General features: G+C 42.1%; 2 protein-coding genes across 3 annotated transcripts; one reads left to right on the top strand and one right to left on the bottom strand.

Moving 5' to 3' along the window:
* The first annotated feature begins 84 nt into the window (after positions 1–84).
* kdm7aa (lysine (K)-specific demethylase 7Aa) lies at positions 85–24,356 on the top strand. Of its 2 annotated transcripts, none has more exons than XM_051392249.1 (18): positions 85–207; positions 7,248–7,333; positions 7,847–7,964; positions 8,707–8,867; positions 11,481–11,622; positions 12,525–12,711; positions 13,148–13,310; positions 15,689–15,776; positions 15,879–15,985; positions 16,914–17,005; positions 17,219–17,305; positions 18,371–18,622; positions 18,824–18,948; positions 19,278–19,432; positions 19,541–19,635; positions 20,136–20,332; positions 20,453–20,835; positions 21,576–24,356. In XM_051392249.1, exons 1-18 carry the CDS (start codon positions 110–112, stop codon positions 21,662–21,664), a joined length of 2,625 nt encoding a protein of 874 aa, XP_051248209.1. In that variant the 5' UTR covers positions 85–109; the 3' UTR covers positions 21,665–24,356. The 2 variants fall into 2 exon arrangements, with proteins under 2 accessions (XP_051248209.1, XP_051248210.1); XM_051392250.1 differs by lacking the exon at positions 85–207 and adding an exon at positions 2,024–7,166.
* A 121-nt stretch (positions 24,357–24,477) lies between these two features.
* Positions 24,478–26,626, bottom strand: ndufb2 (NADH:ubiquinone oxidoreductase subunit B2). The gene is made up of 4 exons (XM_051392285.1): positions 26,426–26,626; positions 26,188–26,332; positions 24,736–24,811; positions 24,478–24,587 (listed from the first exon to the last, which is right to left on the bottom strand). Exons 1-3 carry the CDS (start codon positions 26,509–26,511, stop codon positions 24,737–24,739), a joined length of 306 nt encoding a protein of 101 aa, XP_051248245.1. The 5' UTR covers positions 26,512–26,626; the 3' UTR covers positions 24,478–24,587; position 24,736.
* Positions 26,627–27,394: the final 768 nt, after the last annotated feature.

Raw genomic sequence — 27,394 nt, 5'->3', positions numbered from 1 at the left:
TAGAATGGAGGATCTCGTGTGCGCTCGGCTCGCCCCTTCGGGTGTTTCCGGAGTGTGGGTTAAATCCCCGCCCCGCTTCATTCCTGCGTTGTTTGGGGACAGTAGGAAGATGGCGGCGGCCCCGCTGTACTGTGTCTGCCGGCAGCCCTACGATGTGAGCCGGTTTATGATCGAGTGCGACATCTGTAAAGACTGGTTTCACGGCAGGTACGTCGGTTGCGGTGTCTGTTAGAGACGTGGTCTGTGAGAAGCGAGAAACACGAGTTGTTTATTAAAGAAAGGCGACGCTTCTCCAGCGGTGTTGACTGGTAGCTAACTTAGCTCGCTAACGCTAGCGGTGGGCGACGGGGGTTTTAAACCGTCTATTGACACGACTTTACCAAAGAAAGTGGGGTTTCTTTCTCCTAAATAGGCTTGAATTTAGCCACTCATTCCGCCAGTGAGATCACCACACACCATGTGTACCCTGGTGTCTGTAAATATGTTGATAAGCACCGATATTGACTTAAATATAGCCTGTAGCAAATAGTTTTTTTTTATCCACTAATATGCGGATCTATCAGGATTTGCCGAGCGGTGTCAGTCAATCTGAGTGAGCAAAAGCTTGGCGGGGGGGGGGTCATCGTGACATACAAAATGCTGCCAGCTCTTTATAGTCACTTCAGAGATAAGTTTATTGTTGTTTTTATTGTGATTTTAACACATTAAACTCCAGTTAAACCGGTCGTTTGTATGCCAGTGTGTGTGGATCCCAGGCTCGAAATCCGGCTCAGGTTATTCAAGGTAATGGCAACCGCAGCCAACCTTTTACATGCACTTTTAAACTTATTTGTTTTATTATTTCATGAACAACTTTGTGTGTGTGTGTGTGTGAACACAAAAGCTGTAGGTTATTGTTGTACCCTGATTATTCATATTCAAGTTTAAATACACATTTCAAGCTGTGTGTGTAACTTGAGCTTTTTTTTGTGTGTGTGTGTGTTTTGTTTTTTTTAGTGGTTTACTTCTTTATTAGAAAGCAAATGGTAGAGAACAAGGAGCTTGTTATGGTCGGGCTTTTGATTGACAGCTTGAGAAATTTAAATCCCCCCTTTCAGACAGAGGAGGCACATGGCAGGAGACCCCTAGTGGTGAACAAGGGGACTATTTAAAGGCACATGTCCCTGTACTACTTAAGGTTTTTCTGTTTTCTAATTGTTTTAATTGTTAAAAAAGTAGTGGCGGCCACAGATTATATTCATTCATATATTCATGATTCATGCCGGGTGGGTGGGTGGTTGCCTGTCAGAGTCATTATGGGAATTGTATTGTGTAATAATTGTGCAATTGTATTGTGTGTGTGTAAGCATGTATGGCGTAAAAAAGAAGTCAGATTTCAGTCATACATGCTCAAGTGTCCACGCCTGCTTTAAGATCATTCTGTATTGTTTTGGGTTGACAGAGTGGCGTAGTTGTTATGTACAGACTGTACTTTGTGATTGGATGTTCAGGTTCAACCAGGCAACCATAAAACCTGCTGATGTGACTGTTAGCAGGCAGCTGCTGTGTGGCTCACCTTGTGCTCTGATCCTGAGATAGAGAATATAAGATTTCCCCCACAGGGATCAAGAACATATATTATAAACTTGTGTGTCAGACGCAGCTAACCAGTAAGACCTCACTTTTTAAGTCCATAGGCCGACCACACATGCCCCGTTCTTCTGTCCTTTTATTTGAATCAGCCTGTGTGGGTGCATCTCCACGGCAACTGTTTATGAATACAATAATCCTTTTTTTTTTTTTTTTTTTTTGCTCGTGTTGAAATGACGGAAGCCATTGCGTAACCATTAAAGCACGCTGCCAAAAAACTTGCCGGCCAGAATTTGTGGCGAATCTGAGCCAAAAAAGACTGGCTGTGTGTCATGTGCCAGCAAGAAAAGGAACAAATGTTGGAGCTTCCCCCATTGATGACTAATAAGCAGATACACACACACACACACACACACACACACACACACCCTCCAAAAACAGCCACATTTCCTGCCTCTTTCCCACGAGGCTGGCCAGAAGGAAAGGGATATTCTCTGGCTGTGGATGATGGTACACCAATGGAGTGGAAAGGAGAGGAGCTCAACCTCCCGGTGCCTGTTTGTCGATGTGCTAGCTGAGTTGCTGCTTGTGTTTTTGTTTTTTTTTGTGGGGAGTGGGGGGGCTTTGTCTCGCTGCCTCAGTTTCTGGAGAGTGTCCTGTTTTCTGTCACCTGTATCTTTCAGCATCTCAGTACACAATGCAGCCTGGGACTTTAATGGGATGAGGACTTGGGTCTGGTAAACAGAACACTGTGTGGTTTATCTGTGTAAAGAGTCGTGATCAGTGAGGTAATTTTTTTTTGTTGTTGTTGTTGGCGTTGAATTGAATGTAGAAGGGTTGCACCAATCCCAGGTTTTTCTCTCCAGATACTGATTCAACTCTGGGTATCTGCTGATACCAAGTATTGACCCAACACTCAGTCAGTGTAGTGTTCGGCACCTAGGCTGATTTGGTGTAATGATCTGATTTTTAAATCTGTTTTAATCTGTTAATTTAACGAGAAAAATGAATGATTAGCGCCACAGTTGAGTTGTTTTTTTCCCCTGTTCTTTCAATCTTCTCCTGACCCAGATTTATCTTGAGTACCACTGCCCTGAACAACTCCTCAAGGCACCAAAACCCACTACCAGAGGCTGTGGTTTGGATTACAAATGTTAGTTTGAACCCTGCTATTTACAGTTTAGAGTCTCACCTAATTATAAGGCATGCTTCTGTAAATGGATTGTTTCCAGTGCTTCCAAGATGCCAATTTACGTCAACACTGTAGATGTTGGCATGCTGGAAATCCTCACTGGGTCAGGTCAGCTCACAGGGTTTACCACTGTGTAGGTGTCACGCACTCCAGTCAGCCCGTTGTCTGACTAAGGTATGGACGGTGGGGGGAGATGATAGACCAGCAGAGCTCAATGGGGACAGAGGGGATGATTGATGGGCACTCCAGCTCTTCAAGTTCAACGCACGATCCGTCAATGTCGCACAGAGTGTGAGCACACTAAAGAGAGATGGATCGCCTCTACCGAGTGCCTTTTTAGTGTTTTTACGCTAAGTGGATGGATGGACAAGTGGAAGGATTATTCTTCTTTTTTTTGCCAGTGTTGTCTGTGAAAGAGACGTTAAAAAAACATTTGTTTAGATGTCTGATTAGTTAATAGACCAGAGTAATTTCAGGACTCATAGCTCCTGTTAAAAGCTATGTTTACATTCATTAGCAAGGCTGTCTCTTGGGGGCAGGGAAACTGCATTACTTTCAGTTTGATCAATGTTGATTAGGGGTCAACAACCTCACGTATTGATTACCGGTCAGACTGAATTATGATATTAAAGATAAATCAACTCTGCCTTTTTGAAATTGAAAACTTGTTTAATAAATATCACTCTATAAATAGCCCAGTATTACTGTCATTAGACGCTTAAGACACAGTTCTTAGTCATTCCAAACAATAAGCTCACGGTAATTCAAGCTCTTTTTTTAAAAAAAGTGCTCCTCGACAAGAATGAGAGAGATGATTGCTTCCACAAGTCAGTCGGTCTTTAGGTGAGTTCAGACAGAGTTTGTTGGCTGATGTATTTCAGCAGCAGACAGTCACAAGACTGATGACTTTGTAGGTTTTACTGGGGCACTGCGGGCCTTAAGACAACCATGTTGAAGACATGTGTGAAAGCAGAGCCTCAGCGCTCGGAGCCTCAAGGCAACTCAACCTGCACCAAAAACAATTAAGTTGTTAAAACTCCCTGGGGCTCCCCGACGCCCCATAAACAACAAAGTGATCCTCTTTTGTTGTTTACCAGCTGACCACAGAGAGGCCCACGGTCTCCTTCAAGCTGCAACCACTGCAGGGATGTTAGGTCGCTTTAATGCATAGCTAGCTAAAATGATTTAACCAGTAAGGCCAAAATGACAGATCCCTATCCATCTGTCATGGCTCAGTGGCTCTTACTGCTGTCCAAGTCCGGCACTGTTTATGTAAGCTTTGGCTGAGTGCATTAGGAAAAGGGCCGGAGGAGTCAGGTGCTCCTCTGGGGTAGATAAAGATAGCCAGGTGTGTTTAACTGCGCTCATCTCCTCTCTATCCCTATCTCTTACCACCCATCCATTAGGGATCTGCCAGCTCCCTAATGTAGGCGTGTCGCTGCCCCATGCAGAGCGGTTATTTAGAGCTTAAAATAATGGTGATGCCCGCCTCCAGCCTTTGTGTTTCTGCACCGATCATGGAGGACAATGAACCCCTCACAGTGCATGGACTAATGAATAAGCCCTCTCAGTCACACAGGAAGGAGGCCCTTGATGAGAGGAAGTGGAGGGAGAGGGGCTGTTGATGGCAGGGGTTTTAGCCAAGTACACACATCTCCTCTCATTCAGGAAGGGATGTTTTGCTTGGTAATCTGCTGCAGTGCCGTCACTGAATAACCCTCCAGCCTGAATAAGGCAAGGTTTTGTTTTTATCTTTGTGAGACATATTGACTGTACTCTGTCACCTTCTATCACAATACGCTCTGTTGTTGTCCCACAACATGAGATAAGACTCGTCTCATTAAGTATTAAAATGACTCCACTTGTCTTCAATCTGATCCTCGCTCCGATAGCCTTCCAAGCAAGCAAGGTTCACATCGGTTCAAGGAACTGTTTGCACACTCACCAGTTTTGCGATGATGCCACACATCATCATCGAGCCTGAGCGAGGCAGGAGGAAGTACTCGGCCTCCTTTCCCTTTCAGCTGAGTTTCCACCCCCTCCTTTTACAATTCTCTATCTTGAGTCCACACAGTTTCACAAGGTTGGGTGCCTTGTTAAGAAGCGATCATTACAGGTGACACATAAACTGAGTCAGGCCGGCATATGTGGCACAGTGCCCTGATTTCGCACTCTGGCGTTACATAAAGGAAAGTACCAAGTGAGACGAGGACAACAAAGTCACCTCGACTGTGCACCCGCTCCCCTCACACATCTCAACGAACTCGATGGCAGAGGCGGTGTGACTCATGCTTTCCCCAAGCGAACAGCCACATGTTTAAACCAAGATTCCTGATACATGAGCTAGGCTTAATACTACAGCCAAGCACTGCACAGTGTTATTGTTGGTCATCTGCTTGCTCACGTGCAGCAGCAGGAGTATTTCTTTGAGCTTTTCTTTGTTGCTAGTTTAGCTATGGATGTTTGAGGCAAAAAGTAACATGCAAAAGAAAAAACTGCCCTACTTAAAGGCAAATCAAATATTGAAATAAAAATATAGCAGAACTGATAATGTACAGTATTTGTTTAGTTAGTCACTCAGGATGATTGTGGCAACTGAAGTCCTGCTAGGACTCGCCCAGCTTAGTTGAAATCTTCACAGTTGCATCCGTTATGTATGCTTGTCTGTTTTACAGATGCGGTTTTCAACAAGTAAATGTTTGCAGTACAGCCAATAATAGCACAAGCTTGTATGAGGTGAACTGGGGAGAGGGAGCTACTGTTGATATCCTGTTAGTGCACCAGGGTGATTGGGGCCTGCATTCACACAAGCTCACCACTTCCTGATGAGTTAATGGCCCTCAGCTTTATTTCCTTTACAGTTTCCTGCAATTCCTTGTAGATCAAAGCTGATAGCAGGCTGCTGTGTCTTGCTCCATGTCTCCTGCAGGCGTCCGCCTTTTTTAGGACAGAGGATATATGAGCAACAAATCCACCTTTTATACCCTTTGTCACTATGGTAGCTCTCAGTATGAAGCCAGTCGCTAGAGCCCAAGGGAAGTAGTTGGTGATGGTTTGAAGACGGTAAATTTAAGTTTCAAGTCAGTGCGCTTGCGGTTTTATTATGGATTGCATAGTTTAATTCCTTCCTCGGGGTTAGCCATCATGGTGCTAATGGTGATTAACGGCATGTTTCTTAATTAGCCAGATTCAAAGCCAGCAGTGGAAGTGAAATAATTACTGGGGCCTCGGTCATGGGAGAAGTCAGATAAGTACATTTGTAGCTTAGTGAGTTAGCACAATGTTGTCCAAACACACTGGCAGTAAGTGACCAGTCTGGATGCATCAGATGTGGCTCCTCACTAGCCTCAAATTAGATTTTCCAAACTACAAGCTGTGCAACATCCAAGATACTGAGTATTAGAAACATTTAACAAACTACAGCCAGATGATGTTTTAATGGTTATTTCCAGGTCAAGTGGGGCCACACAATATGATGACATGAAACATGGTGGTCTTCTTCAGATCACAGCAATCACTTGAAAATGACAAGCATAAACATAGCCTCAAAGTACAGAGGGGCCTTTGTGTGTGTGTGACCTCCCCCCAACACACACAGTGCACATCACTTAACCATAAAATGACCTGTGCACATGCTTGAGTCACACAAACATGCAACTTGCAGTTTTTCTAACTCTAAATAGCCACCGGTGTCCAACTCGGTTGCTGTTCGACCCATGCTGCTCTGGAATGGGGCTCTGGTATGCAACAGAGGAATGCATGTGTGTTGGTGCTTGTGGTTCGGCTGTTGCAGGACAGTCGGGGGTTGCGTTAGCACCGTTGCAGATCCACTGGAGAAAAATGTAAGACTGCTATATGTGTACAAGCAGGTGCTGTGCAGTTGAGGGTTTGACCTTAAATTGCATTCACGTAATGACTGCAGAATGTGAACAACAGGAAAAGCTCCTATTATTCCAACTTTGTTGACATATTTTTTTTACTTGCTCCAAAATATGCTTTTAAGCATATAATGGAAACACAGTATTAACCAGGGCTATGTTAGTGCCCTTACAGTATTATTCTGCAAAGGGTTTGAAATGTGCTTCAAGTTTCCTGTCTCAAACTACTGAGGCAGCAGTTGTTGAACATTTGTTGGAAAAAATTAATCGGAGCAAAGTTCCTTTTCCAGACCCAAACTGTACTTTGCTGTTTAATTGCTGTTTGTTTATTCCCAACCTGCAACCTCTCACATCTCCTCTGGTAACACACACACAAACAGTGTTTGACATTTAGCTGATTGAACTGTTTCAACATGTCCAACAACAACAACATTGACAATCATGTTTTATAGTTTGGAAGCTATGCTGCGGTTGAGAACTACTTTACTTTACTTTATAGACCAAATGACTAATCAAGAGAGAGGCAGGTAAGTTAGATCCTGAATTACGTTTAAACATGTTGTTAGAATTTGGAATCTGTTCTGACTGTATCTCCTGTCCATCTACAGCTGTGTGCAGGTAGAAGAGCATCATGCTGTGGACATCGACGTTTACCACTGTCCTAACTGTGATGTCGTACAAGGACCCTCCCTGAGTGAGTACTGCTATTAGTCATTAGTACCATGTTTCCTTTTGTTTTTTTATTTCTCTCTGTCCCGCCCTCCCTCAGCTGGAACATGGATCTCATTCATCAAACACTGTCCTCTGATTTTTTTACCTTACATTTACATGTCTAACCTCCTTTCCATTCAGTTTTTCCCCTCCCACCACTGTCTCTGTATGTTGGGCTGGTCCCAGGGGAAAAGGGTCACTCTCTGCAGTGTTACTCAAGTCAGATTTTATTTTTGTTGTAAGGGGGGATGGGTTAACCTCGGGGAGCCCAGAGGGCAGACATTAACCGGCTAATTGAATGGTGTTGTAAGCCCTCCACTTTGATTGGATCTCCATCTCTTAGTGCAGGGGTTGAGTAGGGAATTAATGTCCTCACAAAAAGTGGTGGTTATGTGCATAATCCGCCACTTTGTTGGGAGAACAAGCTTCAAGAGGGACATGATAAAATTAGAATGGAGCAACCCTGTGAACCTCTGGTGTTTCTGTTTTGTTGCAGTGAAAAAGCGCAACAACTGGCACAGGCACGACTACACGGAGCCAGACGATGGATCGAAGCCGGTGCAAGCCGGCACCCCAGTATTTATCAAGGAGCTCCAGAGCCGGACCTTCGCCAGGTAGATATCAGTTTGGACACATGCAAACGTATACTTGTAAATTACCTCACCATTCAACCCAAGCCTTGTTTATATCTGTTTAAGCAGATAAAGAGTTCATCATAAAGCTCGTTTTACACTTGATGCAGGGGGTTAACGAGAGTCCTGTTACATATATCTACAGCATAGGTTGTTAAATTAAAGTTTACCCACTGATGGCACCACTGCAACACTAGATGGATGTGTGGTACATGATCAGGCTGTATTATGATCTAATTATGTTGCCCACAGTAAATGTAGGTGGGTGGATTTTTACTATATTTGGTTGGAAAAATAGCCTATGCTTATGCTCTTTCATTCTTTGATTCACTATGAAAGAGGCTATGGTTGTAGCGAGAGGATAATTTTTGCCGTGGAGATTGATGGATTTGTGTTACTGAAAACCAGCAGACACTTGAGCCTTCCTTCAGCTTGCTTAAAGTTGTCTTCACTATTGGCAGCTGACACTGGAAACTATGGTGTAGCCTACAGCAACGATATTATATTATATAAATAAATAAATAAATAAATAAATAAAAATAAATCCACCTTAGGTCCGAAGCTGCTATAACTTTGAATACTGACATAAAAATCCTCTTTTTTTTAAATCGGTCAAATCACAAAATATCCTTTTTTAAAGTATTTAAGGGCTCCTGACTCTGAGGCTGCATTTATAACATTGCAATGGATCAAGTTTACTAAACTCAATATGATCTTGTTTCAGTGGTGAGGAGATTCTGATGAGGATGAAGGGCGAGGTGGTGACACCCAGGTACCTGGAGAGACAAGGCTTCCACTACCCCATAGTGGTCACCGAGATGGAGGGCCTGGGACTCAAACTTCCACCCCCTACTTTCTCCGTCAAAGATGTGGAGCAGTATGTGGGTAAGGACACTTAATAATGAACTGGCTTTATTCTGCAGCGTTAAAACAGTTGCTATCAGCTGTATCAGATTTACAATAACGCATTAGTGTTTATCCTTTGGGAAGGACATGGGCCCTGTGATTGGAATACACAGTGAGCCTCCGTCTGCTTAAAAGCTAATGAAACCACCCAACACCAGCCAGCTAAGTGGCCATTGCTGAGCAGGCGCCATCTGTGTGTCAATATGAACAGGTTTCCAGGTTCATGGGGTTTTAACCCACTTATCAGGCATCAGGCAATGGCTGAATGAGTTCTAAATGAGTGACGTCTAAGCTTTCACTACCCTCTCTATGACCACTACGCTTCCTTATTGAAACGGCTTGCCACTTCCCGGCTCCTATTACAGGCCCATTACCAAGCCCACCGGTGTTTTTATCATTAAGTTCAGATTACAGACTCCCCCTCTCACTTTATCTCTCTCTCTCCCATGCCCTATTGAGCATTAAGCCAAGGCACAGGTGTTGTGACCGGGGACTGAGTGTCGGATTACATTTCTTACAGTTAGAAGACAATGGGACAACAGGAGCGAACGCTGATGTCTTCTGAGTCTCCTTGGGCTCTAAGCGGTTGTGTAGCCAACTTAGTGTGTGGCCAATTGGGCCCAGTGGTGGAGCGTTGATGAATGATCAGTGGAAGTCTAATGATGGAGGTCCCATAAATACAGCTTGTACTGAAGATTGGTATGATACTGACACTGTGTCATGCTGGTGCCTGTATTTGAACATGCAGCACACCGGGAACAATACGTGAAGAGTTAAGAGGAGACTTGACTTGGATTGCATTGACTTTACTGGGGGTTAAAAACAAGTGTTATTCCAAAAAGAAGATGTAAAAGTCTGGGTTTTGCTGGTGAAGATGCATACCATATAACATTACCAGTTCAGTTATGGCTGGGGGTTTTATGTTGCATGTCTTACCCCTTTCTCTTCCTATATTTTCTGTACTGTATCTCTGTTGTCACTAGCCTAAATGTTTAAAGTTGTATATAGACGTATATTTTTGCGAAATACCACACTTCCATTTAGTAATCCAATGAGCATGTATAGAAATGTGAAATAATATAATACCACAGAAACCGTACAGCTTACAGTAATGTGATACAATATAGGATTTGAAAGAGGATATAAGGAGCCTCATATGTGACCTCAGCGAAGCAACCAAATCCAACATTTCCACAGTCTGTGAGGCTGACTTAACAGACATTCAGTGAAGAAGAAGATCAGAGCGGTGTGGCTCAGCCTGTAGAAATACTGGATTTAAACGTTGGTTTGACCCCGTGCATGTACTTTATTACTCCAGGAGACGGTACACATCTGTGGCATCGCAAAACTACCTTTTAAGAAGCTAATGCATAGTAACGGTTTGACTTTTCCCATTAGGTTGGCGTATATGAATGAATTACGGAGTAACGTACAGAGTGCTGAGGTCACAGATGGGGCTGTGACATAACATTATATTGTATAAATGTACTGCACTAACTACTGGGAGTATGAAGAGACAAATTATCACCATAGAGTAAATGGTTTTGGATCACCTTGCTTTATAAATTAATGATTAATGAGAAAGAGGAGAGTTTCTGGCTCAAGCATGTTGACTAAGACATATTTGCAACAATTACGTTAATTAACGACCTCTTTAACATTACTGGGTGTTGTAATATATTATAGGAGAGACAACCAGTAGCTCCAAGTGCCTCTCGAGCTGCTTCAGTGCTGTGGATTTCTGACATTATAAAAGGTTTTGTGAAGCTGGTGTTTTGAGTTTGGCGTTGTCGGGTTTCCAGGCAGCTTTGTCTCTCACTGTGTGACTGACTGCCTTTACTCCAGCTGTTCTCTGTCATCAGACGCTGGCCAGCTGGGCCTTCAGAGGTGTTTGTGAGTGCAAGTGCATGTGAGTGCGCGTGTGTGTGTGTGTGTGTGTGTGTGTGTGTGTGTGTGTGTGTGTGTGTGAGAGGGGGGGAGAGGGAGAACACGCAAAGGGGTAATAAAAAAGGTGAGTGGGAGGGGTGTGGGGAAAATACAACAACCAGCTGTCTTGCTGCACACACTGCACCTCGGTCTTACTTCCGGCCCCATGTGTCACCCAAGTGTGATTTGTAGCGTCCCAACTGTTAACTGTGTAGTCTCTGCTTTTTTTTTCTTTCTTTTCCTTCTTAAGCATCTGCTGTCTGTCTCATACGCGTACATGCACCACACGAAGCCTCTGCACATACTCTTTCTCGCATCTATACACGTATTTATCTCTACGTTCGAGGTCTCCCACGCACACATACGCGTTAAATGCAGCGGCCCTCTCACCTCCACCCACTCCCCCTCCTCAGGGACTGGTGGTCTGGACAGACTGACAGATTGTCTTGCTTGGCCTGCTGTACAACCCCTCCCCGCACTGCCATATTGGTGCCAGTTTCCCTCAGGGCTTGTTCTCTAAAAGCACATGGAGATGCCAGCAGGCCACTGACCCCAGTGAACCCCACGCCCACTCGGCAGCCAATTAAAAAAATTTTAAGATATGTTTCATATACAAAATCTCCATCTGATATTATCTGGACTTAACGGTACTTATCTCCCATGTAGGTGGCAACAAAGTCATCGATGTGATAGATGTGGCACGGCAGGCGGACAGCAAGATGAAGCTCAGCGAGTTTATCAAGTATTTTACCAATCCGATTCGACCCAAGGTCCTCAACCTCATCAGCCTGGAGTTCTCTGACACCAAGTAAGCTTCGTTCTAGTCTGTTCACTATGTTGGCTAAAGGAAGAGCTTCAGTAAGCACAGATTCCTTATTGACACTAGCAGTAAGTCAGTCATGTCACACTTCTGGAAATGCTTATGTAAACCAGTACTGGCTGTATAGCAAATATGTCTGTAACACTCACAATGCAAACTTATTTACAAATGAAAGCTCATTTCTAGCTGCTTTTAGTCAGTAATATTGCCCATTTTAGATCAATTGTATGGCCACTATAACCTGACCAATACTCGATACAATAGGCTGATGTCGATGTTTGGGAACTTTTTATAAGTCCAACAACGATATATCGGCCAGTTGTAAATTACAAGTCTTTGTACAAATCAATCTGTACAATGTTTATAAACATACACACCAACAATATATCTACAATAAGCTAGATATTTTATCAGTCTAATGCCCACAATACGACTTCATGCTCATTACATATCAGTAAGTTAGCTGACCCTCATGTAACCAGTTACATGTTTGGGTTTTGAGTATGCTTGGAGATAAAAAGTTTAGTGTTTTCAACAGAAAATGGAAGTTTGAAAACCGTTAATTATGGAAACAGTTTTGGTTCCACCTTCTCAATTGTGATGTTTTACTTTTGGGAAATTGTGACACATTTTGTGGCATATTTCACAGTTTCCTAATAGTTCATAGGCTGAATGATTACTCAAATGATGATGACTCAATTGTTAGCTCTTGCTCAAACAGCCTTGGACGGATTATCAGATCTGTTTTCATTTGGTTTTTAAAAGCCAACTTTACTATCAGTATTATTGATTATCTCATCTCTCATCTCTCTCTCATCTCATCTTAATGAGTATATTAAAGTCTAACCTCCCTTTTTGTTTCACTTGCCTCGCTCCAACCGCTCATTAAGGATGTCAGAGTTGGTGGAGGTTCCTGACGTGGCTCAGAAGATGTCCTGGGTTGAAAACTACTGGCCAGACGACTCCTTCTTCCCCAAGCCCTTTGTCCAGAAGTACTGCCTTATGGGGGTCAAGGACAGCTACACAGATTTCCACATAGACTTCGGGGGCACCTCCGTCTGGTACCATGTTCTCTGGGTGAGTGTGTGCATGAAAAAGAGCTGATTATATTTTTGAAAATCAGGCAAGAATTGACGATGACACATTCCAGACCAAATTAACCACATGTTTGTTGATTTATCTGAGAGCATGCTGCCCTTTCATTCGTAAAGCCCGGTGATTTTTTTAGTGTGTTTGTATATACTGAGGTATTTAGGGCAGGCAGTCATGGCTGATTGGCTACCACTTGCTGAAAGGTCACCCTGCTTCTCACATCACATCTATTCATCAAGCAGCTCCGGGGGCAGCACTGCTGTGCCCGTTTTGATGATCTCACCCTCCCTCTTTCATAAAGCTGACCTTGATTTGGATGCGTGTGTGTGTTTGTAACAGCAGCATCACCGCAACTGCCCTACTCAAACACATCATCAGTGTGGCGCCTGTTGACTCATACTCGTCTTCATCTGTTTTGCAGGGTGAGAAGATCTTCTACTTGATCAAGCCCACTTCCGCCAACCTTGCACTATATGAGGCATGGAGCTCCTCGCCCAATCAGAGTGAAGTGTTCTTTGGGGACAAAGTGGACAAGTGCTACAAGTGTGTTGTGCCCCAAGGAACCACCCTGCTCGTCCCTACAGGTCTGTGGTTGTGTCTGTGCGTGTGAGACATTTCTGTTAATCGTCACAGCCAAAGGACCTCTAGTGCTGATATTCAGGGAGCTTTCACACCTATAGTTTGGTTCATGTCCACACTGGCTTTTTACAAACTAACCTGTAAGAGCTGTAAACATAGTCATTTAGTCTGATGTGTTATTACCATTTTAACACAAAGTAGTCCCTGTCCTTCATAAAGGACTTTAACCAGTGTAGCACTTTGCTAGAAGGTCCCACCTAATTGTTTGTCTAGTAATATTTTGTGGTTGACTGTTTTGAATGCAACACTGAAATCTAATAATGCCAAGACTTAAATTAAGTGGATGTCCTTAACAAGAGCAGTCTAAGTGCTGTGGTCCAAATCCTGACTGGAAAACATCAGAACAGTTATTGGAAAAACAGCCTTTTTTTATTGATTTTATTTAAGAATGGGAGGTTTGTCATTGGGTGTAATTATAGTTCATTAGTGCGTTGTCTAGATTGAATTAGGGGGGCATTACTGTGGGATGTTACACACTTTTTTTAAAGGACTTCAGTAACTGCCAAAGTACACAGAGTAGGACACAAGCACAACACACTGCTGCACAACTCCCTGCACTCATATGTGGAAAGGCACACTATTTTAATTAATTGTGCAGTCCTACTTATTACATTGCTTCCTTAATAGTTTTCATTCAGGATCTGAAGGTCCAGTGTGTAACATTTAGGAGGATCAATTGGCAGAAAGTGAATATAATGTTCATAAGTGTGTTTTCATTAGTGTATAATTGAAGAATTGTTGTGTTTTTGTGTATTTTCCTCTTCCATGGAACCGATGTTAAACCGTCATGTTTCCACAGTAGAATGGACAAAACCAAACACTGGCTCTAAATTGTGCTTTTTGCATTTTAGTTTTAGAGTTTTGCGACCACTGTAGCACATCTCGAACAGGTGGGTGAGGTGATGGAGTTGTAATCTGCAACCCATTACACCTAGCGGCTAAATGCCAGTAAACCCTACACACTGTTCCTTTTTAATAGTAGATTAAAAATGTATTAATGCTAAAATCACAAATCCAGTATAACAAAAACCTGTGGTTGCTCTGGACAAACCGCACCAGAGTCTGCTTAGAGATGGACTGAGACCTTCCTTTTATAGTCAGTCACGGTTTGACAGCTGTCATACCACCAAAGAAAAAACAACGCATGGGAACCAAACTGGTTAGGTGCGAAAGCCCCCTTAGAGTCTTTGATGAGCACCTACTTTGTGGTTTTCAAGCACAGTACATATCGGACATACAGCCATCAGTGTCACTAATGTTGGTGCCTGACTGACTAACTATTCTGCACCCACCCAGCTGACCTGTTGTCTGGCTTTGTTTGTCTTTTCACATGCATTCAAAAGTTAAAATAATCATGCTTCCCCATGGCTCCTGCCAGGAAAATACAGGCCTCCTGAAGGTCCTCTGTCATTGCCAAGGGAAAATAACAGAGAGGGAAATTCTTCCTGAGCAACAACCCAAACAGTTCTTAATGATTGTGATTACAATGGAAAAATGAAGAAAAACAGTGCTATTATGTAATATGATGAAAGTAGCAATGATGCTGTAGATCACAGCTTTCCTCTGCACACGACTTTGCAATCTCACATTATTTTAACCAGCAGTGCCGTAGTTGTTAATTTGAAGTTGTGTGAAAAGGGTAAAAAAGATGTTTGCGTTTCATGTCACTAACTGAATATGACATGCTTTCTTTTACTGAAGTGAACCTCATGTCACAGTCAGACAATTACCCATCCATCAGCCTCTCAATAGACTTTTTTTTTAAGCCGGTAGAGTTCCTTTGCTCTCCCCATACACCCAGACAGACAAAGCTCAGTTCAACCCGTCAACTGCTGGACGTCCTCAGTCAGCCTTCTAGCAATGCCTTCTCAGCAGGCTGAAGCAGCATTGTAAAAGAGAGCTTTTGGCAGAGAGGGTGTGGAGAGGTGGGAATTAAGTGGGGGTCAGAGAGCACAGTAGGTCAGTCAACCAGTTCATTATCAGGCCTGTCTATCAGACTTACACCAACCCCCCCCCAAGACTCTGCTTTCTCTCACTTTATGTTGTATAAAGAGCGCTGTTTATCTGAGGAGGAGTGCATCATTGTACTAGACAACTTTATCTTTCTAATGTCTGACTGTGGGAAGATAATTAGTTTGTTTTTATATGTTCACATGTGGATCTCTTCTGTTTACGTGAGACATTTTAGTGCTGTAAATATCTAACATAAATTTGAAGTGCCTAGTATTAAGGTGTCAGTTTAGCTCTCCTGTTTAAGTGTGTTACTGTTGCAACTTAGTCTGTGTGCAAGTTGTGTAAACTTGTGCTCTGGCGCCCCCTACAGGCTGGATCCATGCTGTTCTCACCTCTCAGGATTGCATGGCATTTGGAGGGAACTTCCTTCACAACCTCAACATTGGCATGCAGCTCAGGTAAACAGCTCACAACATACGAGACTGGCTTCATTATGTTTGTTTTAATCGAATCTAGAGACTCATTTGCTCTCGTTTGTTACCGCATCTGTTGGTTTGTAGGTGTTATGAAATGGAGCGTCGTCTGAAAACCCCAGACCTCTTCAAGTTTCCGTACTTCGAGGCCATCTGTTGGTATGTGGCCAAGAACCTCTTGGAAACGCTAAAAGGTAAGAGTCAGATGTTTGATGCGTACATACTACAGAGATGAGAACACATGATACTAGATGTAAGATAAAAGTTAGATGTTTAACACATCAGACATGTCAGAAAATGATAATAATAGAACGATAACAGGCTGTAAATATAGGAGGAGCATTCAGATGTATTTGATGCAAATAAAAGTGCCATTACAGCCATTATTCAAGCTATTGTAAGGTGCTGTGTTCAATCCCAATAATAGCCAGTGCATGCAAACTCAAAATCTTTGCTGTCCTGTTGATACCCTGTATCTCCAATATATATTAAAAAAAAAGCTTTAACTTTGTGACAGTACATTTTTACACAGTCTAGGGCATTTTTAAAGGTCCAATGTGTAACGTTTAGGAGGATCTGTTGGCAGAAATGGAATACTATATTCGTAGGTATGTTTCATTAGTGTATAATCACTTTAAAAAATAACCTTAGAATGAGCCGTTCTTATAACTTATAACAAACCAAACACACTGGCCACCGTAGTTTCTCCTACATGCTTGGAAAGCTGAGCCATATTCAAATGTTTTTTTTTATCTGCAACTTCACTGCTAGATGCCACTAAATCCTACACACTGGCCATTTTTAAAAGGTTTATTTAAACCGCAGAAGTAGGGTAATCTTCTCAATCTACTCACTTAACACTTACTTAATACTTAAGATACTCCAGTATCAGATCATGCATCTCTAAATCTAGTGATTTTTAATCTTTATACACTAGACAGAGACGATGTGAGCATCACCTTGTAAATATAAAAATTGGTCAGCATTCAGGTCAGAAGGTTGTCTAAATGTTATGCATCAGCTTGGAAGGTTACAGTGCAAAATGATTTACATATCCTTTGGACAACTTAGTTTTCAGTTTTTTTTGTTTAATTCTTACATGTGTTATTTTTCCTTTCTCAGAGCTAAGAGAGGACAACTGTCCGCCACCAACCTACCTAGTGGAAGGAGTCAAGGCTTTAATCAGTGCACTGAGGACCTGGTTGAAAAGAGAGGTGAGAGTCGGCCACAGTGTTCTCACGGTCATCTCTCTGTATACCTGCGCCTGACTCTGCCTTGAATATCCACAGTCCAGATGGTTATTGTTACACAGTCGGGGGGATGTCACTGCTGTTTGTGCTTATCTCCTGGATGTGTGTCAGTGGCCAACAACAGGCTTCTTTCTGTTCCCTTCTCATGTCTGAATGTGGTCTGTTGTGGCTTTGCAGGTGACTGAGCCCACCAGTGAGGTACCAGACCATATCAGGCCTAACCATCTCATTAAAGAGCTGACTAAGGAAATCCGCTACCTGGAGGTAAGAAAGGATGGATATGGGAGAGGGTTAGACCTTTTAAACTTTACACACGTTTATATGTCTTTTGTACATGGACGTTATCAAATGTCATCGGGGGCCCTTTGAACTGTTCTTCAGAGATCACGTACTTTTATTTAGCAGTGGCTATCATTAGGAGGCACATGCTCATCCATAAACCTTTTGCAGGTGATAGGTAACAAACCACTACGTACCCACACACTGCTGTCTTGTTCCTGGTTCTTAAATGTCTTCCTCAGCTGAAAGTGTGTGTAAGTGTGTGTGTGTGTAAGTGTGTAAGTGTGTGTCAAAATACATGTCAAAACAAAGTGGCTGATTATTTCACGACTGAATGATCACACCCAACCCAAATCAACATTACGCTCCTTGTACATAACTGGATACATACACACAAAAATTATATGATCATTATCCTCCTTTTGATCCAACAAACTAATTAAACTACTGAAGTGCAAACATGCAAATAATGTTTAGTCACAATAAAAAAGATTTTAACGGTAACAGAAAACATTTAAGTTCATTTAAGAAAACTATATAAAAAAATTTACCAAATGTATTGTAAAAATTCAAGGTCAATTATTAATATTCTCACCTTTTACGTACAATATTTGGCAGTGTTTACCTCCACTTTAAAAAAGAAAATTACATCAGTGCTACAAATTAACTGCAGTTATACATACTTTTCACCAGTCCAGTACATTATCTGTACTTCTTGTTATACTTGAGGAAACACCAGGCTGAGAAATTACTTTTTTACTTTGCCTTATTGGTATGATATTAAGGTGCACTCTAAATTTGTTTAACTTTTGGAACTCAGTTTATACGCTAATATGTGTTTTTCTGTTTTGTCTATTGGCTTTTCTTACTTTATGTAAAATACAACTTAGGCAGGCCAAACCACCCGATTTATGAGGCAACTGTAAAACAGAACAGAAAACATTTTTCTGTAATTAATTTGAATGTGGGCAGCATTTTCCTGCATCAACTTTTGGACTTGTGGGTAGAAACTTGACCTCATGATGTGTTTTTTGCTATTTACATCAACAGGAGGAACCAGTCAGTGGTAGCAAGCCAGTGAAATCTCAGGGAAGTGGGTGTGGAGTAGCACCTGGGTCCAATGGCTGCCCGGCCACTCGCTCCACGCTCGAGAGGCTGTGCCAAGCCCGGCGGGCGAGAAGGGCCGCCAGGCGGCTGAGGGAGCAGCAGCGGCAGGCCCCCAAAGTCCCCTCAAACCTGGACATCTTAGAGCGGCACACCAGGGAGGTGCTGAGGAGGCTGGAGGTGGGCCCGCTCGAGGAGGTGAGCATGTTTACTGACTAACAAATAAATACTGACAAAGCATATCATAAAACTGCTTTTCAGAATATGCAAAAAATGCTACTTTATAGCTTTATTTTTAAGCTGTTAAACAAAAAAAGGTGTATATGCTGTCTGATTGTATGTCTGGACTACAAGATGTGATATGTGATGTTTTATTGACTGGCCTTCTTTACTACTTAGGATGCGGCGTTCTGTGCCAAGGTTCATGGGAAGCTCAACAAAGTGTCAACTGCATCGGCTGCTGCTGCCGAGTCTTTAGACGACAACCACCTACGGCTAATGCTGGTCAACGGCAGGATTATAAGGTGAGCGATCACTTCCCTTTGGTCAACACAGCAATGTTTGCCTTTGTTTTAAATTAGGGCTCACTGGTCATTCACACCAAGTCGGTAAACCTAAATCTGACAGGAACAATATCATTATCTAAACGTTAACACAAACTAGAGTCAGAAATGTGTCTGCGTAATTACGTTGCATAGACAAACCCTCAGTTTGATTCATCAAACAGATCACAATCAAGACTTTATGGGAGATACAGGCTTTTTATGATGTGAATCTTTTTATTCTACCCTTCCACAGTCGAGATCCTTTATATTTTATTTTCCATCATTCACACGTCTTTTTGTCTGTGCAGAGATATGAGGCGGCCAGGCAGCAGCCCGGTAAAGACGGAGGGTGAGCGGTCACCTGTTGGCCTAAGCCCATCAATGAGTTGTGTGGATGTGAAGTCGGAGAGGACACACGGCAGTCAAGAGCAGCACAGCGCAGTCGACAAACCCACGCTCCTCAGTAAGTTACTCAGTGTGGCTGTTATTATTTCACTCATGCTTTAGCTGAGGAATTGAAATCGACTGTGTGCATTGTTTGAAGCTCATGGTGTGTTCCTGTGTTTCTCAGGGGGTCTGGAGAGGGTGAAGACTGAACTCAGGGAAGAAGTCTCAGGACACTCCAGTGTGTCGGACGTGGAGTCAGACAGTGACTCTTCCACAGAGGTACAATCACAGGATCTTACATCTCACATATAAAGAAAGGAAAACCACAGTCAATGCTGAGTTATCTAACACCATCAAATGTCTTATTTCTAAACTGAAGTATGTGTGGCTCAAACATATTAACAAGTTGTAAATGTGCAATGTTTATATACTTTACATTTAAATTACACTTACTTAAAAAGTAATTAAAATAGTTCACAAGTATACAGAAAAATAATAAATACGTAGAGGAAAAAGTATCACACAGGACATAATGCTACATTGTTAGGTACTAATTAGGCTTCTGTGTTGCATGTTTTAAAGTCCATAAGACGCATAAATCACTCTAGCACAATAAAAGCAAGGCCACAATGAAACATCAGCTGGAAAGTAATACATTAAATGCATTATGTTAAAAAATGACAAATACAACCAGCAATACAATCACCCAGATATTCTACGCTGGCTTTTAACGTTGTCATTACTGATGCATCCTTTCTCATTCTAAAATGCCAATGCAGCATAAAGCGTCGTCGTCGTCGTCGTCATCGTCGTCATCGACGTCCTCTTCTTCTGACGAGGATTCAGAGAGTTCCCAGGAAGAGGAGGAGAAAGAGGAAGAGGGGAGGGGCTCGTCTCAGCAGAAAGGCTCAGGGCACACCATAGAGCTGGACCAGTCTGGCCAGAAACTCAGGCACAAACACAAACCACTCAAACGGTGAGAAACGCATGCAAAGATGTTGAGACTGGTCCAATCAGGGCCTTCACAGCTCAAATGCTTTTATTTTTAAATGCACCTAGAGGTACAGAGTAATCAAATCCTGTCTGCTCCCCGCAGAGAACGTCCTACCTCACCCAGCACAGAAGAGGCCATTCAGGGGATGCTGTCTATGGCTGGTCTGCTGTGCTCCTCCAAACCGGAGAAGGTAGCCTCATCCCAGGAGCACTGGTGGTCCAGCTCGAGCCACTGCTCGCCGCTGGAGCAGAGGGAGGCGGCGCAGCACCAGCACCGACTGCAGGGGGACAAGAGCCCGATGGACAGCCAGGGCAACAGCAGCGAGGCCTGGGACAATCAGGGGCTCCCCAGCCCTCTCAGCCGAAGCCACGCCAGCAGCCCAGAGACAGACTACCAGTACTGTGACCCCTCAATGTCTCCGCCGCTGCACCCCTCCAAGAGGCATGCCCCCAACCCCCCACCTATCAGCAATCAGGCCACAAAAGGTTCGGAAAGCAGATGATTAATTTGACTTGATGTATGTGCAGAATTTGACACTAGAGGGCGGTTTTTAACATTCATCTGCTGAAGGGGGAACGTTTCTCTGTTCACCTCGAATCTGAGTTTAAGTATGATAGTATGATTGTGTGTTATCGAAAATAGTTAGGAAACCAGTCGTGCTCCATTAATACGATTACAGGTGTGATTAGGAAAGATATTCATAGATTCTTGAAGGAAAACTAATAATTAAAGTAATAGATCAGGTAAAGAAGGGCATTGCAGTACGATGATGTCCAGGAGGTGGAGGTGTTGATGCAGAATTGATTACAAATACGTCAGATATCAATTTACAGCCATGATATGTACATAAAAATGTGAGAAAATAACTATTTACAGCAAATGCATTTTTCACTGTACATTCAATATCTACAGTAGGTCTATAAGAACTAATGCTTAAATAACTTAGAATTCTTGCAAATACAATTTTTTGTTTATATATTTTATAATTTTAAGAAGAAATGCCTAAAATTCACTGGTTTTAGCTTCTAAACTGTAAATATTTGCTTAAATATGATCAACTTGTGCTCTGCTTAATTGTGATGTGCACTTTTATAGACATAAAACGAGAAAATAATTAGCAGACTAATTGATAATGAAAATAATCAATAGCAAATCTAATGTGGTTCTCTTCCAATTAATTAAATCCATTAACACGTGCTCTCGTTCTTTGTTTTCTCTTTTTCAGGCAAGCGGCCCAAAAAAGGAATGGCCACCGCCAAGCAGAGACTGGGGAAGATCCTGAAACTCAACAGACACAGTCGCGTCTTTGTGTAACACTCCAAATCTTCAACGGGGATGTATTCTTGAAGAAAAAAAATAAACATTTGTGTATTTGTTACCAGACACTTTAGTGCTGTAGAAATGGGAAGAGAGAGAAAAAGGAAAAAAAAAAAAAAAGAAGACACTGCCTGGAGACGACCGTAACTGAACGAAAAACCTTGACATGTTAAAACGCTCACTGTGCATGCTTAGGAGACAGGGTATTGGATTTTGAAATAAGCAAGTGCACGACTTCACTACAAGCACACTCAGAACAAAAATGTAAAAGGAGCTACGGGAAGCGGAGAAGACGAGCATGTTGTGAAATGTTCTGCTGCAGGGAAATGTGGACTAGAGCTCCTGCGGGCATTTAAATGGACAAAAGGAGAGATGTAGGAGGTCTACCAAACAAACAACAAGAAACGCTTGCGTTCGCCTGGGAGCAGCGAGATATCTACTGCTTCTGATGCCAACATCATCTGCGTCACATTTACTAATATTTTTCTCTCTCTCTCCGCTGAACGCGCCGCCCGCCCGCCCTCCCTCACCCACAACCTTCACTTGCTTCATGGCTATCTGAGACAAACTGAAACAGGGTTGGAGGAGAAGATGAAACGGGAGCTGTATCTCCAGCAGGGTGTTTTTTTTTCTTTCTTTCTTTCCCCTCTGGCTCTGAGGGCGAAACGAGGTGCTAAGGAGGAGAACTGATATTTCAAAATGGTGCTTATTGTTTGTACTTTTTCTCCACTCATGCTTGTCCCCTCCAGCCTTCACCTCCCTCCCTGATCCCCCTTCCCTTTTATCTCAATCACACCAGCAATAATGACTTTGAGGAGAGGACAGAGCGAGAGGCAGCACTTTGGTGCATTTTTTTTTTTACCCTGATTATTCTGTTTGAAAAATCAAAATGGGTGCATTACAGACTTGCACAATTTAGTGCAAAATCTACTCTCAAATCTGCACTATGTTTGATCATTAGAGGGGGGGGGTGAGTCTGCGTTTCTGAGCATTTTTTGACTAAAGACGAGTTGCTCAAAGTGCTGCCTCTCTGAATTTGTTTAAAATAGGAATTTCGAGTCACTCACTCGGGTCTTAAAAACCCCGAAGACGACTCGCATGATATCCTGCTTAATTTATTCTCGTTTTATCTGTGTTGATATTTTTTTTTTTAATGTGTTATTTTTATGGATTCTGAATGATGTATTTATTAATTGAAAGAGATAATGATTTTATTATATTTGGACCCTAAGCTATTCTGAGGGTGTTTTTTTTTTTTTCCTTTTATGGGGGTTTTTCCTCTCTTCTTTTTTTTAATCTTTAACACATACTTTTTGTAAATGTGGATGTTTTGGAGTTCATGTGATCATCTGTTGAGTAGCAATTTACCTACAAATCTTTTATTACCTTCTATTCTGTCAGAACTTTTTTTCTCCCCCCTCGCCCCCCCATTACCCAGTTGAATAGATCCTGTGTTGTTTCTTGTCTGTTCTGGTTTCCTCTTCTCCCTGTAGCCAGAGGTGTTGGGGCTATGTGCGAATAGAAACTAGGTTAGGTTGAGAAACGTCAACTTCCATATCTACACCTGAGCTTTTTCAGCTAGTGCCACTCATTTAGCAAAAAAAAAAAAGTATTCTGAGCCACTGTGGTCGATCCAAAGTAGTCGATGCATTCAGAAGAAGTGAACGTTTGAGGAACTTCAGTGGGATGGGTGAGGTTTTTTCCTCTATTTTTTCTTAAAAAAACAAAACAATGCCAGTGCTGATGTGTGTTTTGCTCGGGGTGCGCAGTTCTTCACTCTCAGGGAATGATGCCATGGACATAACCTTCGATTAACCACCAGCCACGTCATGGATGCAGACAGGATGCTCTCAGCACTCCCTCAAGACTTTAAAAGATTCACCTCTTCGTGCTTCGGAGTTGCTGAGGTTTGTTTGTTTTTCATTGCTCAAAAAAAAAAAAAAGATTTCCTGGTCGTGGTTTTCAAATTGTAATGATAAGCTGTGCTTTAACCAGTCAGTCATTGTACCTTTTCAGGCTAACTTTTACAACTTCTGTTAACATTAATTTGGTATTGTCCCCCGCTGCTTCTCAGCACACTTTCAGCTCAGTGTTACAGAGAAAACACCCTTGTTAAGTGGACTCTAAAAGACATTTCACACACACACGTAAGTGACACCCAGGCGAACTGTTGCCAAGTAGCTTTAAGACCACTCTTTGAACAGCGTGAGACTTTGAAAGCTTTGCTCAGGTTGATTTGTAGTGCACGTGACCTGCGAGTGACTGTGTGATCAATCTTTCAGCCCTGATGAGGTGTTTCACATAATGTTAACACAGAGAACCAACTTACAAAAGTAGTATTAATCACATTGCCAGAATGAAGCCCCCCCCTCCCCCCTTTTTTTTTCTTACACTACACTTCAACCTTTGAACTCTTTGCATGTCAAGTCATTGAAAACACAGGAGCTGGCCCGCAGGCAGGGTTTGTTATAAACTGTAGTATTCATCGTACAGGATCTGTCCCTTTCTGCTTTTATATGCAGCTCTCTTGGCATTTGTGTTGTGTGTTGGTTCTTGCAATGTTTTTTTTCCAGATTTAAATGGCTTATGATTTAAAATATACAAACACTGGCTAACTGTGACACTGTTAATGCATTGCATTTTGTTTCTGCATTTCAAAAATTGCGTGTAAATAAAACTAATGAAATAACATACTTGTCTTCTTGTCAAATCCTAATCTAACTACTAATTTGGTCCAATAATAGTTTTACACACTAGCTGTAAAATTGTAATTTAAGTTATACTGCGGTTTTACATAAAAAGTCAACAGATTAACATATTTACAGAGACATTTATTAGTCTTATGTAGAACAATAGCTTTACGAATATCCTGAAGATTTCCACAAAAACTTTCCCAGCAGCTCGAATCCCTCATGGTGACCTAAAAATAAAAGACAAGAATAATAAAAATCAGTTGAGAGGAAGTGAGCTAACCCTTTTGTCTTTATCTCTTGCAAGGAAAAAAAAAAAACTGTTGTCCTGATAAGTAAGCATACCCCTATTCATTTAAAGGAAACTGAGGAAATCACCTTATTCCTCATCATCTGGTGGAATTCCGAGCTCCTCGTCCGTCCATTGGGAAGCATCAGGCCATGGGAAATGACCCTGTGGACGTGGGAAGAATCTTTTTATTGAAACTGAACAGAACAATCAGCTCACTGGATAAACTGAGTCATCATTCCTACAGGATCCTGACTGAAAGTAATGAAGACTAAAGAGCAATAGATACTTTTATAGGTCAACAGAATCACTTTAACATTCCCGGCTTTCCTTTTCCACTTTTAAAACACTGGGATAGTTTACCACACTAAATACAATTATAGCTGTATTCTAACTACGCAAAAAGCAGGACTCCATTGTTATCCTATCACTGTAGCTCAGAGTAATAGAGGCAACTTTATGATGATTGATAATAGAAAATCCACCCACTGTTATTCAGCTTACCTGATTTTAAATGCACCATTTCAGTCATACTGACCTCATCAGATATTAATACTCTTCATCTTAGTTCTGCTTCGGTTGCAGAAACAAGATGACATTGCCGTCGCCATAACCAAATAGTAATAACTAATGTCATTTACTTTATTTCACTTTATACTCTTCCACATCAGTGTTGGGCTCCTTACTGGAAAAATGTAAATTACTTATTACTCCCTGCCAAAGCTTATTAGTTACACTGCTTGTTATATTACTTTTCTGCTTCACCCCCACAATATTGGTAGATGTGCCCTTTCTCTCCGAAACACAAAAGTATTTGTGCAGCTAAAGTTTCAAACTAGCTTTTTTCCAGCAGCCTATGAATCCATTAAAGTTACAGGTTGAATGAAAATCACTGATGACGGGACACAGTATTTTAAAAGACTTCTGTTATTTAGAGAGACACTACACTTTTCTACTATATCTTCTGTTGCCTCTGAAGGATCGGTCTCAAAGACGGAAAGTCCTCCAGCCAGAAGCTCCAATAGTTCTCTGTGTCCTCAATTTAAATCCAGTTTTGTTTATTAAACGTGACAGTAGGGGGGTGACAACAAAACTAAGGTTGTAACTAGTTTGGAGGAGTAACTGTTCCTACAACTAGTTCCTGGGTAAAGCAATAGATTGGAAGTTTAAATCAAAGTTAACAGGATTACCAGCTTTGTGATGCTGGTGAATAAAGTACATTTATTGAGTGTAGAAACTTTCCAGGACCCTATTTTAGATCTGCGCCTCATCTGAACTCTGAATATCCACTGGATATGACTCCCTATGTATGTGGGAATGATCATTTATGCATTCCTAATTTAACTCCCCCCCCTTAAAATAACGATTAAAATCCTGATATCGTTACTTTCCTGCACCAAACAAACACACCTTCTCAAACCTGAAGAACACACTTCTTTAATCTCTCTACAACACTTCATTACAACGCTGCTGTGTCACATTTCACCTTCAACAAACAAGCTGCAAGTTTCGTCTGGACTGTACACAACGCGTTCACTCACCGTGACAGCATCAGTGTCGTGCCATAAGTGCCAAAGGATCCAAAACCACATAAACCCGCCGAGGAGCTCGGAATCGAACTTCTGCTTCGTCGATATATCCGGACACTCCCTGTAGAGCAGCTTATTGGGGGGTCCACCGCCAGCCCTAGCACACACAAACCATTAAGAGCCAGTGTCCGATAATGGGGACTGACACCCGGCCGTTGTTGCTACAGCTAGCCGTCTTCACGGTACTTACTTTCTGGTCGTTATTCTTTGTGGTCCGCGGCTCATGAGCAGAGTTCCGGCTCGAAGGACTCCCAACGCCCTTCCCAAAGAAGACATGGTCGCTCTCCCCGGAAAACCACTCTTCTTTTGGGTTATTTGTTAAGATTTGTGCGAGCTACTACCCTGCTCGCCGAGGAGTCACCTTCTCTGCTTGTCAATAAAAAAGAAAAAACGACCTCCGAGTAACGACCTCTGTGATTGGACGAAAAATACCGACGTCCGTTGTTCCTTTGCGCTAATTGGCTTAAGTCGGCTTCTTCTTTGGTTTTTAATAGCGGTTGGTAAATCAGCTTGTAGGCGCGTTACCGCCACCTGCGGGACTTGAAGGTAGCGCAGCAGGAAAATAAATAAATATATAAATAAATAAATAAATAAAAGCAAACTAAATTCTCTCTATTTTTCCTGTTATTTTTAAATAATTAAACCATCATGTACTTGATTTCTTTCCAGGTAGATGTAATATTATGTCCCTCATTAAATGCTGATATGAATTCCCTTCCTTGGATCACATTTGCTGCAGTCTATTAATACATGTTTGACAGTTTCCTGCTTAAAACACAACGCCCTCTTCTGTTCTGCTCTGAACACGACTTCCCCTTTGAGTTCAGCTGTATTTGCTGTATAGTTTCCCCTGCAAATATTTTGAAATTAACTATAAATTAAAGTTGATAGTTTCTGTTTTTCATTTAGACACAAAATGTCCCTCAGTGAGAGACACTTTGTCTTTTCTCTCCTTGACTGATCTGTGATTGGGTCATTTGGGGTCGTAAAGGTTGAATGTGTGTAACTCTATATGCAAAGCGAGTGTGTGTGAGATTCACAAATACACTTGGGAGTTTTCTCGATTAGTTTGACCTTTTATTCGTGCTAAACAATCAATACATTACTTTAATTAAAAAGTAAACATGTCCACGTTTTCTTAAGGCATCATATGTGAATT

Source organism: Dicentrarchus labrax, unplaced genomic scaffold (assembly GCF_905237075.1).
Source record: "Dicentrarchus labrax unplaced genomic scaffold, dlabrax2021, whole genome shotgun sequence".
Taxonomy (NCBI): Eukaryota; Metazoa; Chordata; class Actinopteri; family Moronidae; genus Dicentrarchus; species Dicentrarchus labrax.
Note: the sequence above shows the minus strand (reverse complement) of the source record. Positions and strands in the feature narration are given on the sequence as shown.

What these genes read in the sequence shown, in the direction of transcription:
- kdm7aa (XM_051392249.1), top strand. Translation starts at nt 110, where the DNA reads ATGGCGGCGGCCCCGCTGTACTGTGTCTGCCGGCAGCCCTACGATGTG. An exon ending in GTCAACGGCAGGATTATAAG is followed by an intron (nt 18,949 to 19,277) that starts GTGAGCGATCAC and finishes TTGTCTGTGCAG; the next exon opens with AGATATGAGGCGGCCAGGCA. An exon ending in AAACACAAACCACTCAAACG is followed by an intron (nt 20,333 to 20,452) that starts GTGAGAAACGCA and finishes TGCTCCCCGCAG; the next exon opens with AGAACGTCCTACCTCACCCA.
- ndufb2 (XM_051392285.1), bottom strand. Translation starts at nt 26,511, where the DNA reads ATGTCTTCTTTGGGAAGGGCGTTGGGAGTCCTTCGAGCCGGAACTCTG. An exon ending in CAAAGAATAACGACCAGAAA is followed by an intron (nt 26,333 to 26,425) that starts GTAAGTACCGTG and finishes TGTGTGTGCTAG; the next exon opens with GGCTGGCGGTGGACCCCCCA. An exon ending in ACGACACTGATGCTGTCACG is followed by an intron (nt 24,812 to 26,187) that starts GTGAGTGAACGC and finishes CCACGTCCACAG; the next exon opens with GGTCATTTCCCATGGCCTGA.